Source organism: Pithys albifrons, chromosome 6, assembly GCF_047495875.1.
Source record: "Pithys albifrons albifrons isolate INPA30051 chromosome 6, PitAlb_v1, whole genome shotgun sequence".
Lineage (NCBI taxonomy): Eukaryota > Metazoa > Chordata > Aves > Passeriformes > Thamnophilidae > Pithys > Pithys albifrons.
In genome coordinates, this window is record NC_092463.1 from 39,032,801 (window position 1) to 39,046,457 (window position 13,657).

At 44.4% G+C, this 13,657-nt stretch overlaps 1 protein-coding gene across 1 annotated transcript in view; it reads left to right on the top strand.

Annotated features, from left to right (window-relative positions):
• The window catches only part of LTK (leukocyte receptor tyrosine kinase), a 94,729-nt gene that overhangs the window by 43,410 nt on the left and 37,662 nt on the right, over positions 1 to 13,657 (top strand). The window contains exons 5-6 of the mRNA XM_071559450.1: positions 5,476 to 5,615; positions 7,538 to 7,675. Coding sequence (XP_071415551.1) covers positions 5,476 to 5,615; positions 7,538 to 7,675 — 278 coding nt within the window. The remainder of the gene's footprint in view (positions 1 to 5,475; positions 5,616 to 7,537; positions 7,676 to 13,657) is intronic.

Genomic DNA, 13,657 nt, shown 5'->3' on the forward strand with positions numbered 1-13,657 from the left:
AGAGTTTTTTATTTCCATCACCTGACTGATTCCCATGGAGAACTTAAGCATTAGATCCCAATTTTTGTTTTCTTTGAATTCTTTGGCACTCTGCAGGCTGCCATGGTGATCTGTAGCCAAGAGTACCAGTCAGCCAAAGATAGCAGAGTTCAGCTTAAAATCTTTATTTTTTTCTTTTAAATATCTCTCTCTCTCTCTCACTCTCGCTTTTAGCTGTTGCTCACTTCCTTCCTTGCTACTCCTTCCCCATCTTCTTGCCAGTTTCACAGGAAATCTGTTGCATTTTTTGGAATTTGTTTCTAATGTCCTTTTTTACCTATTGAAAGCTGCCTTTGCTGCTTTGAGTGTTTGACAGGTCTCTACAACTGCAGGCCAGACTGGGTTTTGCTAGCAATCACTGCAGCATCTCTGGAATGAATCACAGATGTTGTTTAGCAGCTTATTTGAGCACTGCAAAACAATTCTATGTGAAGTCAAGATTATCATCTCCCTAAAAATGTTGGCATTAATATTTATTAGAATGGAATTAGTTAACTTTACTGGAAGTTGGCAAAGACACTGGCATTACTTTTTCTTAGAGAGCGAAGTTACTTTCTGATAAGCTCAGAAAGTTTACTCTCAATGTTTTAAACATGGAAGGTGACTGAATACTGTTTGATATCAAGATAGAAAGGAGGGATAGAAAACAGACAAAACAGAAATAGGAACCATGTTAGTCCAAATACCCTTCCTTTTCCCACTCATTACAGGAAAATGTTTTAAAACTTGATACAATTCTGAAAAAAATCTGACCAGGCAGGCAGAACAGGATTTATTTCTAACACAGTGACTGAGTTCTTATTGCTAGGCAGGTAGCCTGAAATGGACATTCTCTCCATGATTAAGGTTTTAACAGCATTGGTTGTTAAGAAAAGAGGTCACCCTGAATTGTTCCCGCTTTATAGAGGTTTTCCATATGGAGTTTGAGTTCTACAAGCTGTTCTCTGTTAACAGAATGCTGCTAAGCAATTTAGAACAGAACAAAGAGGACAATGAGCATGTGACCTTGAGACAGATGCCTATGTGCAGTATATAGTGTAACCATTGACAATTGTACCAAGGGATTGTCTTGAGATCACAGTAGAAACCTATACATAGAAAAAAAGTTGGCACATTTTCCAGATAATCAGGAACTCCAGAAAATCCTGCTTCAATCCCTTTTGTCACCTTTCAATTGCATGATCAAGGTCACCATCATGAACTTCAGTGTTGTTACAGTAAAATCAAAAGTGAGCAATTCAGATCTATAGAAAACCCTGTGACACTTAGCTATCAGCCAGAGGCAGCAAGGAGCTCAGCTGCTGCTGGCTGATAGGGAGGAGGTTACTGTCCAAGAATTCACATAGTAAGAATTCACAAGATTCTGCAGGTGCAGGAAAACAGCCAGGATAAATAATATAAACATGGGACTTGCGAGAGATAGGTCCTAACCAATTAAGTATCTAGCGTGGTGGTGTGTAACTCTTTTAGCCAATAAGCTGTAGTCCTAACCCCACATAAACTGTGTGCTTTGTGTAATAAAATGTCTTCACTATAAACTTCATAAGCTTGTTGGTGAAGTCCTTTCTCTCCGCTGAAAGTTAGTTTACTTTACTTCAGCTGCACCAGACTGCTTCATTGAACTGTCCTCTTTCTGCACCTAGAAATCTTCTCCTGATGGTATTTTCTCCTTCAGGATCTGCCAGCTACACAGGTTGACATCCATGTGCACACATGGGTTTCCAGTTAGCCAGCCTCACAGAACTGTTTATTTCTTAGGTTTTTGTGTCTTCTCCCTTTTTTCAGAGGGTTGGTGGTGATAAAATGCTCCACCAGCTTCTGAGTCACTTGTAGAAACTTCCCGTCTTTGACACTTCTATTCTACTAATGTGGTAGTTTCTATCCACATGAGTTATTTAACTCTCCTACTGTACAGATGACATGAGAGTAGTCTGGTAAGTGTCCTCAGAAAGTGCCTGATGTGTACTGACAAAAATGAGCACAGGCATTTCAATTAAAGACAGTATCTAGAAAAGGTGAGGCTGTCCAGCTGGTATATAAGACTACAGTTTTTGAACACTAATCTGGGAGCATGATTTAATTAGTGTCCCTCAAGCCTCTGTTGAACTTTCATCCCAAAATACACTGGATCAAAGAATAACCCTCTAACTGGTTGGTGAAGGCAAGAGGGGTAGGCATGTGTTCTTCTCTCTCATGTATTTCCTTTTAAACCAAATAGTTAGAACTGGATGTTTGTGAGGACTTTCAGGCAACATCTTCTTGTATGTAGAAAAATAATCTAAAACTTCTAATTTTTATGATTGCTGATTGAATCCAGAAACATCTACAATACATTGCTTTGTGCAGTAACTCATGCAGTGAGACCCCCTAATTTAGAAAATGTTTCAGCTTTCTTGTTCTTCTTTATTCCATTTTTCACTCCTAATGAAGAAATTGTTGTTCTTTATATTGTCTTCCTTAAAATTAATCCTCAGTTACCTTTAATGGATATGGAAAGTCATTACATAGAAAGGATTAGTAAGGAGAGGGAGGAAAACATTTGTTCAGCAGAGGAGATGGAGAGGCTAATGGAACCCAAAAGTTGAAACTCAAATAAAAGGTTGAAATTGAAGTTTGCAGGGTGAATCTTGAATCTCTTGCCTTAAGCATTAAGTAGCTTGCAACTCCAAACTTTGTATCCATGCAAATTTCTCAAAATTAAGTCAGACCCTGAAAGCTTTTCCATGCATACAAATCAATTTTAACATCTGTGTTAAGAAGAAGAGTAATATTACCTCATTACTTGAGATCTGGTTTGACATAAAATCAATAGTAAAGTTATTGCCAAGCTTGGAAGCCTGTTCCAATGATTCATCTTCTGCTAGATCAACAATGGGTTCGTTCCTGATTCCATTAAGAAAATTACATTGGCTCTGACTAGCCCTGTTTCAATAGTGGGACCAAGCAAAAAGGTGCAATTATTTACAGCATTAGAAATCTTGCTGTGGTTGGATCTAGTGCATGAGGCTTTCTCTGAAGGGGAATACCTTGATGATGATGAGACTCCATATACAGAAGTACTCTGTGTGATGCAAAGCTTCTTGTCACTTTTGCAGTCTCTGGATGCTTGACAGCTTTTGCTGTGGTGTTATAAATGGAGTAAATTTCAATACCAGGGATATTTCAGTGCAGAACTATGATGTTTCACGGGACCTGACTCAGAAGACCTGCCAATTAGAGAAGCAGTAGTTTGAGGTGGTGGCCTCGCTGTTCTACCAGATGCCTCAGTTCTCGAAGCAGAGATGACAGAATAGTCTTCCTAATTTGTGGCATTTTGGAGGTCGGTTAGGTGACTAGTCCTTTTATTTTGATATATACATCAAGTTCCAAAGTGTCTGACTCATAAAGCATACAGGATTAAGGTGCAGCAGCTGAACTAGTCATTTCAGCTGTGGGGCTCTGTAGTCCTTACTACTAAATATAACACTGTGAGGGAGAGGCCACATGCTACAAGTTCCTGCATTCAGGGGTGCGTCAAAACTGGTGACACTGTGATGTCTCAGCTGGAGGGTGGGTTGTAACTTGGTAGAGGTACTAGAGCTATGCCTCAGTGCTTGGAAGGTCTAGTATGCCTAATAGGTAAATTCAAAAGTTTTAAAGACTGTCTTTACCTTTAGTGCCTTGCTGAGCCAATTAGATTAAAGCCCATTCATTTTTGTGGCCAACAGGATGCAATGGGGCTATGAACAAAGCTGTGTCATGCAGCAGAAGTGATGAGTCCTTGGTCAGTGCTGGATGGCCTCAGATGTTATCCTACAGTGTTGTGGAAGGGGATATATTTTTAACAGTATTTAGGAGTTATATTAAAAATGAAAGCAAAGCAGTTGTTCTCCTTTGCTGGGGAGCAGAGATGGTGCAGTTGTGATTCAGGGCTGTACATTTCTGAAGCTGAATTATATTGACCTATTGAATATAATGTTATGTATATATTATAATAATTGAATTCATTACCATGAATTCCAAATGAGTTTAGGGTATCAGTGGGTATTTATGTGTATGTACAATGGTGAAAGTGGAGGTAGGTGGATGCTGCAGAAAGGCTAGTAAGAAACTCTATTCTGCAAAAGTTATATAATTGGTTTGTGGAGAGCAGAGTGCAAGAAAGGGTGATAAAAATTAAAGTTGCTTTGAATTTTTTGAAAGTTGCAAATGAGGTGATCTGTGATTTTTATATTGAGTCCAGTAGAGATGTGTTTGTAGTCTGGGTATTGCCTTCTAATGTGTTTCTAGTGCAGGACAAGGGTTAGATGATCACTTCATGCAGCTGAAGGCATTTTTCAAATAAAAAGTAATGCTAGAAGCAGAGCCTGAGCAACCATATTAACACTGTGGCCTGGCCTTCTTATCACCCCACTGGCACAGACTTAGGTCACATGTCCAGTGTAGCCCCATCAACATCAGCAGTGTGTACAGTATGGGTAAATTTATCTCCATGTGGAGAAAGAAAAGAGCTTAGAGCAATGATTGCTTTGTCACTATGTTCGCTACAATCCCTTTACAAGATAATAACATATAGTTTTAACTGCTTTTTACTGTCTTGTTAACCTGAGGTATAAGGACAGTTTTTGAAAACAAAAATGAAGTAAGGATATGTTTAAGAATCTTGCTGTATTTTTTTTAAATGACACCTGGATACCCTGAGTTTGAGTGAGGTACTTTGAAAATTCCCATTTTGTATCTCTCTCTAGTTTTTGATGTCTGATAACCATCTTTAAAATTAGAGTGCATGGCACTCATTGGCCTGTCTCTGAACTGTCACAAGTTCTTAACAATTGGGAAACTTGTGCAGTCTAGAGCGTATGGCATTTGTTCTATGTGAAATGTAAATGGCCAGACCAATCTTGAACACTACTTCTCTTTCTCCCCTTGCTTTGTGGGTGCATTGTAGTGTATTAAGGTGGGAAATTAGGTAGACAACACACAGAGAAAGTTTCTTACTCTTGACACAACCAAGAAACATTCAAGGCCAGACACTTCCAGAACATACAATGTCAGTGTTGGTTGAGGAGATCCCAAGACTTGTGCAGCTGCTTGGTTGATGTGTAGTTTCAAGAGCAAACAGAACACAACCCTATATGTGGAAAGTAAATGCTGCTGTGGGGGATGTCCAAAATTGATGATGATTTAAGATCCACTTAAGAGTCAGTGGGAATGGCTGGATTTTTTTCATCATTAGCAATCAGCTCTGCAGCAAAGATAATCTAACATGACTGCCTCAGGCTGAGTATCACTTGTTTTATATTCTCATCCATTTGTTAATTGGAATTTACATTCATTGACTTATTTTCCAGGTAGGTACTCTTACTTCTCTTTGGTACAGTGCGGAATCCTTATCGTAGAGATTCCATGAATTCTAGTCTCCTCTGTGTATGTCTATAACATTTTGTTGTCCTCTAGAATGAAATGGAAATACCTGGTGGCCCAAATTGGACGAATAGAAAGAACTTTTAAAATCATCCTGCTGTATTCAAACTGTGGAGCACAGGAGGCTGGACTATTGGCAGTGGGCTCCTTGCAACTCAGGAACTGCTTTCATGGTATGCTGCAAACCAGACAGGTTTGGAATAACCAAATGCATCCTCACCAAAATGGATGAGTGTGATGAGGGGTAGTCAGGCAGGATTTAAATGAAAGCTGAATCTCCTCGGGGATTTCTGGGAGTGCTTACCTGTCAAGGATCTCATCTGCATGTATGTATATATATGTGTTCCAAAGGCAGGGTTGAAACTCAGAATTATAGAATCAAGTGATCCTCTCTGCTTTTCAGCTTTGCTTTGCTTGATCTTTGAATGGGAAAGTAAAACCTCAAACAAACCAAACCAAGGTTTATACTGCATTCAGCAACAAGGATGACAAAAGTTTTTATTAGATTACTTTAGCATTTAATATTTTTCTTTTTTAAATAATCAAGAACGTAAGACTACTCTGTGTCACCCAAGCCTTTTCCATCCTTGGGCTTTATCTTCCAAATCTACAAGAAAAGAAACATTGATCTGCACTCCTTGACTGTGTTCGCTACTGCTAGGTTGAGTATTTCTGTCTAAAATGAAAATAACTGGAAAGTAATTATTTTTTCCAAAGTACCGAATGCTCATCTCAGACCTCAGTTTTACCTGGAGCTTACAGTTTTGTTGTGAATGTCACACAAATGATCCTCAGTAGCCGTGCAGAACCCTGCTGATGTCATTTAGGCTTCTTGAAGTGTAAGAGTGTGTTAGCACAGGCAGCCTTCAGGCTGGACACATTATCATCTTCACTTCCTTGATTTCATACATTAGTATAATGTTACTGCCTCTGTTTTGGAGACTCTGTAGAAATATCTTGGAATGTAATGTAAAAAGAAAACGCCAGTTTCACAGAGCAGTTTCATAATATGTCACGAGATTGGTTTTGATCATATTTGAGATTTAATTGTACTGCCGTCATTAATATTTTTATTTAACTAATGCTATATTTTAATGTAATTATTTTACAGTCCTGGAGTTTTGAGGGTGTGCATAGAGCCTGAAGCACTATGCTCTTAGTCTCTGAATAACTTGATGCATATGTCTAGCACAACAGAGTATCATGAAACAAGACTATTTCAGGCTATGTACCTGGATTGCTACAGAAGTATTCTTTTCTCTTTCTTCTGCAATTGGTTCTCTAACAGTAGTAATAATTCCAGTGGAAGTTCTGTTAAAGGGCAGCAGGTCCAGAAGAGATCTACACAAACCTGCCAGTCCATAACAGACCTGTGCACACATGAATCCACAGGACAGTCTGGGTGTATTAAGAGTCATGCTTTTGGGAAATATCAGGCTTAAAAATACTGTTCAGTGTGGTTGGTGTGTACCTATGCAGTCAGTCAAATGCTTCCAGAGTATTACTGACTAGACTAGCTGGGGTGCACAAATAAAGTTCCTGCACAGTGAATCAACTTGCTGGGGAAGCAGCTCTCTCCACAGGCTGGATGCCACTGCTGGAAGCTGGCACAGATATGAGTTAAATTAAACCTAAGTCTCAATAGGACATAGCAATGTGTCTGCCAGGACTGGAGCTAAGTAGGCATTTCTGCCTTCAACAGCAGAGTGTCACACAGCAAGCCACAGCTGCCTGGCAGGTGCACAGTCATGTGTGCAGAACAGAGGAGCACGTCACGGTAGAAGTTTGCAAGGTCCTTCATTAAAGAAAAATAAAGTCTTCTAAAGATAGGACAAGCACAACAGGAGCAGACATGAGAAAGAAAGAAGCAATAAATTTGGTCTCCCTGAGAGCTCAGGTGATCTGCAGGAATGTCATTCTGGATAGAAACCTGCATTAAAAAAGCAGAGATGAGCATCATTTATCATCCAAAAGACTATTTCTGAGGTCCTACCTGTGAAGGCTAATAAACATGTAGGGCCATACACATTCTGTCAACTCATCTCATCTCTGGGCTTCTTTCTCTTTTTTTTTTTAATTTTTTTTTCTCCATTAGATAAAGAAAATCAAGATCTTTTTATTTATGACAAAGGCTCCACCTTACCCTGCCTTCATGGAGGCTGCATCAGCCACCTACAGATCTGTGAATTCGCCAGTGATTGCCCTGCCAAAGAACAGGAAGGAGCGAGATGTGGTGAGTATGTGGCATGACACTTTGTGGGAACCTTCATCCCATTAGAAGAAATAATTTAGAGTGAAAAATAAGTAAAATTGATTCCATCTTTAGATTGATTCAGTATTTTACCTCCTGAATTAATTTGGCCCATTTGAATTAATTGGATACCAATTTTCTCTTTGAAAATTCACCCTAAATAGAATAAAATGGATTATAATTTTTTGATTGGTTTTAGTTTTTAAATATTGAAGGAAGGAGCTCAATGACCTGCCTTTCATAGTGTGCTGGTTTGAAGGTGAACCAGCAAGGGAAAATGAACTCACCACGAGAGAGATTATAAGTCAGAGCTAAAATTTAATAATAATATTACAATAACAACACTGATACACAAGGGAAATTGCTTTCAACTCACAATACCCCAGCAGTATAACCCAGTGTCCTGGGGCACAAACCCAAGGGGGTTTGTTTGCCCTTCTGCTGAGACCCCTGTGGCTCCCCCAAGTCCAGAGCAAAAGGAAAAGAAAAACCTGTTGGTGCAGGCGAGGGCTGTGGTCTGGGCGAGAGCGGTGATCTCCTGCTGTCGAGGTCCTGCTGCTGCTCTGGAACCGACGAGAAGGTCCTGAGGTCTTCTTACCCACCACTTATGTACCCTCAGGGAGCACTCAGTCCCTCCCCCTGGGCGGGGACTCACACAATGGGTGATTAACTCTGGGAGCCAGGGGTTGTTGAGCTGTTGATGGCCCATTAGCAGCTCCGCCCCCCTCAGGCTGGGTGTGAAGTGATAATGGCTCCCTGGGCAGCTGCTGCTAATGGCCCATTGTCCTTGGGGAATGAATAGAGGGGGTGGAATACACAGGTTTGATCACCACCACACAGGGTTAGCTGGTCCCTCCAGCTGAACTAGGACATTATCCACCCCTTATTCCACTCCATCTAGTCATTCCCAAATTAACCCCCTTTTTACCTATACATATATATACACATGTATACAATGAAACATTACAAACTCTTCTCGCTCAAAATTAGGTCCCCTTGTGGTACACAACGTGTTTCTCCATCTTTTTGCATTACCCACCAAGTGCAACCAGGTCCTTGAGCAAAGACAATCCCTCGGGTGGGTTTGCCTTTGTTTGAGGTGGGACTAACCCAAACAGTCTTTCCTAACATACCTCTCATATGGACCACAGGGACTTTATCTCCATCTACAGTATTCAAGAGTTCTGATTGGGCAGGGCCAGCTCGATTGATGGAGCCCCGGGTGTTGACCAACCAGGTGGCCTTTGCCAAATGCAGCTCCCAGTGTTTGAAAGTTCCCCCACCCAACGCCTTCAAGGTTGTTTTCAGCAGTCCATTACATCGCTCAACTTTCCCGGCAGCTGGAGCATGGTAGGGGATATGATACACCCACTCAATGCCGTGCTCTCTGGCCCAGGTGTCTATGAGGCTGTTCTTGAAGTGGGTGCCATTGTCAGACTCTATTCTTTCTGGTGTGCCGTGTCTCCACAGGACTTGTTTCTCAAGGCCCAGGATGGTATTCCGGGCAGTGGCGTGAGATACGGGGTATGTCTCCAGCCATCCAGTGGTTGCCTCTACCATGGTCAGCACGTAGCGCTTGCCTTGGCGTGTTTGGGGAAGTGTGATGTAGTCAACTTGCCAGGCTTCCCCATACCTGTATTTCGACCACCGTCCACCATACCATAGAGGCTTCACCCGCTTGGCCTGCTTGATGGCAGCACATGTGTCACAGTCATGGATAACCTGTGAGACACTGTCCATAGTTAGATCCACCCCTCGGTCACGAGCCCATCTGTATGTTGCATCTCTGCCTTGATGACCAGAAGCATCATGGGCCCATCGGGCTAGAAACAATTCACCTTTATGCTGCCAATCCAGATCCACCTGAGAGACTTCAATCCTGGCAGCTCGATCCACCTGCTTGTTGTTACGATGCTCCTCATTAGCCCGGCTCTTGGGTACATGAGCATCTACGTGACGGACCTTCACACTCAGCTTCTCTACCCGGGCAGCGATGTCCTGCCACATCTCAGCCGCCCAGATGGGTTTCCCTTTGCGCTGCCAGCCGGCCTTTCTCCAGCGCTCCAGCCATCCCCACAGAGCATTGGCCACCATCCACGAGTCAGTGTAAAGGTAGAGTCTTGGCCACTTCTCTCGTTCGGCGATATCCAAAGCCAGCTGAACAGCTTTCAGCTCTGCGACCTGACTTGATCCACCTTGTCCTTCAGTCGCTTCTGCAACTCGACGTGTAGGACTCCATACAGCTGCTTTCCATTTCCGGCTTGTCCCTACAATGCGGCAGGAGCCATCTGTGAAGAGAGCATATCGCTTCTCCTCTTCTGGTAGCTGGTTATATGGTGGGGCCTCCTCAGCTCGTGTCACCTGCTCCTCTTCTTCTTCAGAGGACAATCCGAAACTCTCACCTTCCGGCCAGTTGGTGATGATTTCCAAAATCCCAGGGCGATTAGGATTCCCTATCCGGGTTCGCTGTGTGATCAGAGCGATCCACTTACTCCATGTGGCATCAGTGGCGTGATGGGTAGAAGGAGCTTTTCCTTTGAACATCCAGCCCAACACTGGTAGTCGGGGTGCCAGGATGAGCTGTGCCTCAGTGCCAATCACTTCTGAGGCAGCTCGAACTCCTTCATACGCTGCCAGGATCTCTTTCTCAGTTGGGGTGTAGCTGGCCTCAGATCCTTTGTATCCCCGGCTCCAGAATCCCAGCGGTCGTCCTCGAGTCTCCCCAGGTACTTTCTGCCAGAGGCTCCAGGATGGGCCATTCTCCCCGGCTGCAGTGTAGAGCACATTCTTCACATCCTGTCCTGTCCTGACTGGCCCAAGGGCTACTGCATGGGTAATCTCCTGTTTAATCTGCTCAAAGGCTTGTTGTTGTTCAGGGCCCCACTGGAAATCATTTTTCTTCCGTGTCACAAGGTAGAGAGGGCTTACAATCTGACTGTACTCAGGGATATGCATCCTCCAAAAGCCCACGGCGCCTAGGAAAGCCTGAGTTTCCTTCTTGCTGGTCGGTGGGGACATAGCTGCTATTTTGTTGATCACCTCTGTTGGAATCTGACGACGCCCGTCTTGCCACTTCACTCCTAGGAACTGAATTTCCTGAGCAGGTCCCTTGACCTTACTTCGTTTAATGGCAAAACCAGCTCTTAGGAGAATCTGGATTATCTTCTTTCCTTTCTCATAAACCTCCCCTGCTGTGTTCCCCCATACAATGATGTCATCGATGTACTGTAGATGTTCTGGAGCCTCACCCTTTTCCAGTGCAGTCTGGATCAGTCCATGGCAAATGGTGGGACTGTGTTTCCACCCCTGGGGCAGTCGATTCCAGGTGTACTGCACCCCCTTCCAGGTGAAAGCAAACTGCGGCCTGCACTCTGCTGCCAACGGAATGGAGAAAAAGGCATTGGCAATGTCGATGGTGGCATACCACTTGGCTGCCTTGGACTCCAGCTCATACTGAAGCTCCAGCATGTCCGGCACAGCGGCACTCAGGGGGGGTGTGACCTCATTGAGACCACGGTAATCCACCGTCAGCCTCCACTCTCCACTGGACTTTCGTACTGGCCATATGGGGCTATTAAAGGGTGAGTGAGTCTTGCTGACCACCCCTTGGCTCTCCAGCTCACGAATCATCTTGTGTATGGGGGTCACAGAGTCTCGGTCAGTGCGGTATTGCCGACGGTGCACTGTGGCTGTGGCCAGCGGTACCAATTGTTCTTCAACTTTCAGCAGTCCTACAGCAGAAGGGTCCTCTGAGAGGCCAGGCAAGGTGCTCAGCTGTCTGATTTCCTCTGTCTCCACAGCAGCTATGCCAAAGGCCCAACGCAGTCCCTTTGGGTCTTTGAAATATCCATTCCTTAGGTAGTCTATGCCAAGGATACATGGGGCTTCTGGACCAGTCACAATGGGGTGTCTATGCCATTCCTTGCCAGTCAAGCTGACTTCAGCTTCCAGTACAGTCAGCTGTTGGGATCCCCCTGTTACCCCAGAAATAGAGATGGATTCTGCCCCGACGTATCCTGATGGCATCAACGTGCATTGTGCGCCAGTGTCCACTAAAGCTTTGTATTTCTGTGGGTCTGATGAGCCAGGCCACCGAATCCACACAGTCCAATAAACCCGATTGTCCCTCTCCTCTACCTGGCTAGAGGCAGGGCCCCCCTAGTTCTGGTCATGGTATTCACTGCGCTCTCCCTGTGAATATGACCGGGAGGTTCCTTCAAGAGGATCGGGCATAACATCATCATTCCTATACTGTCTGGAGCCTTGCCCACGAGAGACCGGAGCAGCCTTCAGCCTTGAAGAATTGCCTGTGTTAGTTGTGCCTCTTTGCAATTCACGTACCCGAGCTGCTAAGGAAGAGGTGGGTTTCCCATCCCACTTCCTCATATCTTCTCCATGCTCATGGAGGTAAAACCACAGATTGCCGCGTGGAGTGTACCCTTTCTCCTTAGCTGGGAGACGCCTGCTTCTGATGGCGGAGACTCTTGTTTGTTCTGGAGAGATATGGAAGAGTCCTTCCTTAATCTTCTCTTCCAGTTCAGCCAGTTTTGTTTCCACAGCTGAGACATGGGCTCGTAATGGAGCAGTGACAGTGTCTTCATAAATCCTGAGTTTGCTGACCAGTGCACCCACCTTGTCTTCTCCCTCTCTCCACTGCAATGTTGCAAGGTAGCGAGAATACATTTCTGGCCCAAGTCGTGCAAATTTTAACCACATCTGGGATGTGCACTGGACACCATCTGGACTTTTAGGGAATCTCTCATCCTCTGAAAAGATTATCTCCAGTACGGCTAATTCCCTTAAGCACCGGATACCTTGTTCCATCGTGTTCCACTGTCCTTGCTGTACGTGGAGGTCCTCCTTACAAAGATATCTCTCCCTCACGCTTGACAACAGTCGCCGCCAGAGGCTGAGAGTTTCCTGTCTCTTTCCAATGCCCTGATCAATGACAACATCTCGAGACAGGGATCCCAGCTGCCTCGCCTCACTCCCATCTAGAATTGTATCATTGGCTGCAGCATCCCAGATTCGAAGTAGCCAGGTCAAGATGGACTCATTTGCCTGTCGTGTGAACTCTCTCCGGAGCTCACGCAGCTCTCCCAGGGATAGGGACCGGGTGATTATTTCTGGCTCCATTTCTTCTGCTTGAGATGAAGGTCCTGACTCTTCCTCGTCATGCACTATACGAACTGATTTGGTCTTTGATTTTCTTTTCTGGACAGGGGCAACTGCTATCGGTTTCTGTTGTCCTTCTGGCTTCTCCATGGTTTGCGTGGACATGGTGCTGGTTGATGTATCTCTCTTCCTCTCTGGCTCAGTCATGGTCTGGGTGGACATGGCGCTATTTGATGTATCTCTCTTCCTCTCTGGCTCAGTCATGGTCTGGGTGGACATGGCGCTAGTTGATGTATCTCTCTTCCTCTCTGGCTCAGTCATGGTCTGGGTGGACATGGCGCTAGTTGATGTATCTCTCTTCCTCTCTGGCTCAGTCATGGTCTGGGTGGACATGGTGCTGGTGGGTTTGCTCCTTTTCTCCTCCTCCTGATGATGTTGTACCACACCAAGCAGTGTGCGGTAGGCAGTGGCCAGGGCCCAGCAGGTTGCTGTGAGCTGCACATCTCTGGGACTACCAGAGCATCTTCCTTTCACATAGCTTAGCATTTTGGCAGGGTCCTGCAGTTGTTCCGGGGTGAATTTCCAGATCATTTGAGGAGAGAAGGTCTCCAAATACTGGCCCATATCTTCCCACTTCCCGTGCCACTCAACATCATCCGCTCCCAGGGCAGGCCTCCAGCAAGTCTCCTTAGAGAGCCCAGTTCTGACCCTAAACATGGTGTATACAGTACAGAGGAGACAAAGCAACACTAACAGCAGGATTATGCTGTCCCTAACATCAAAAGGAAGCTCAATATTTTCAATGATTGTTGTAGCAGAGGTGAAAAGGTGGAAGTAACCATCTCCGCC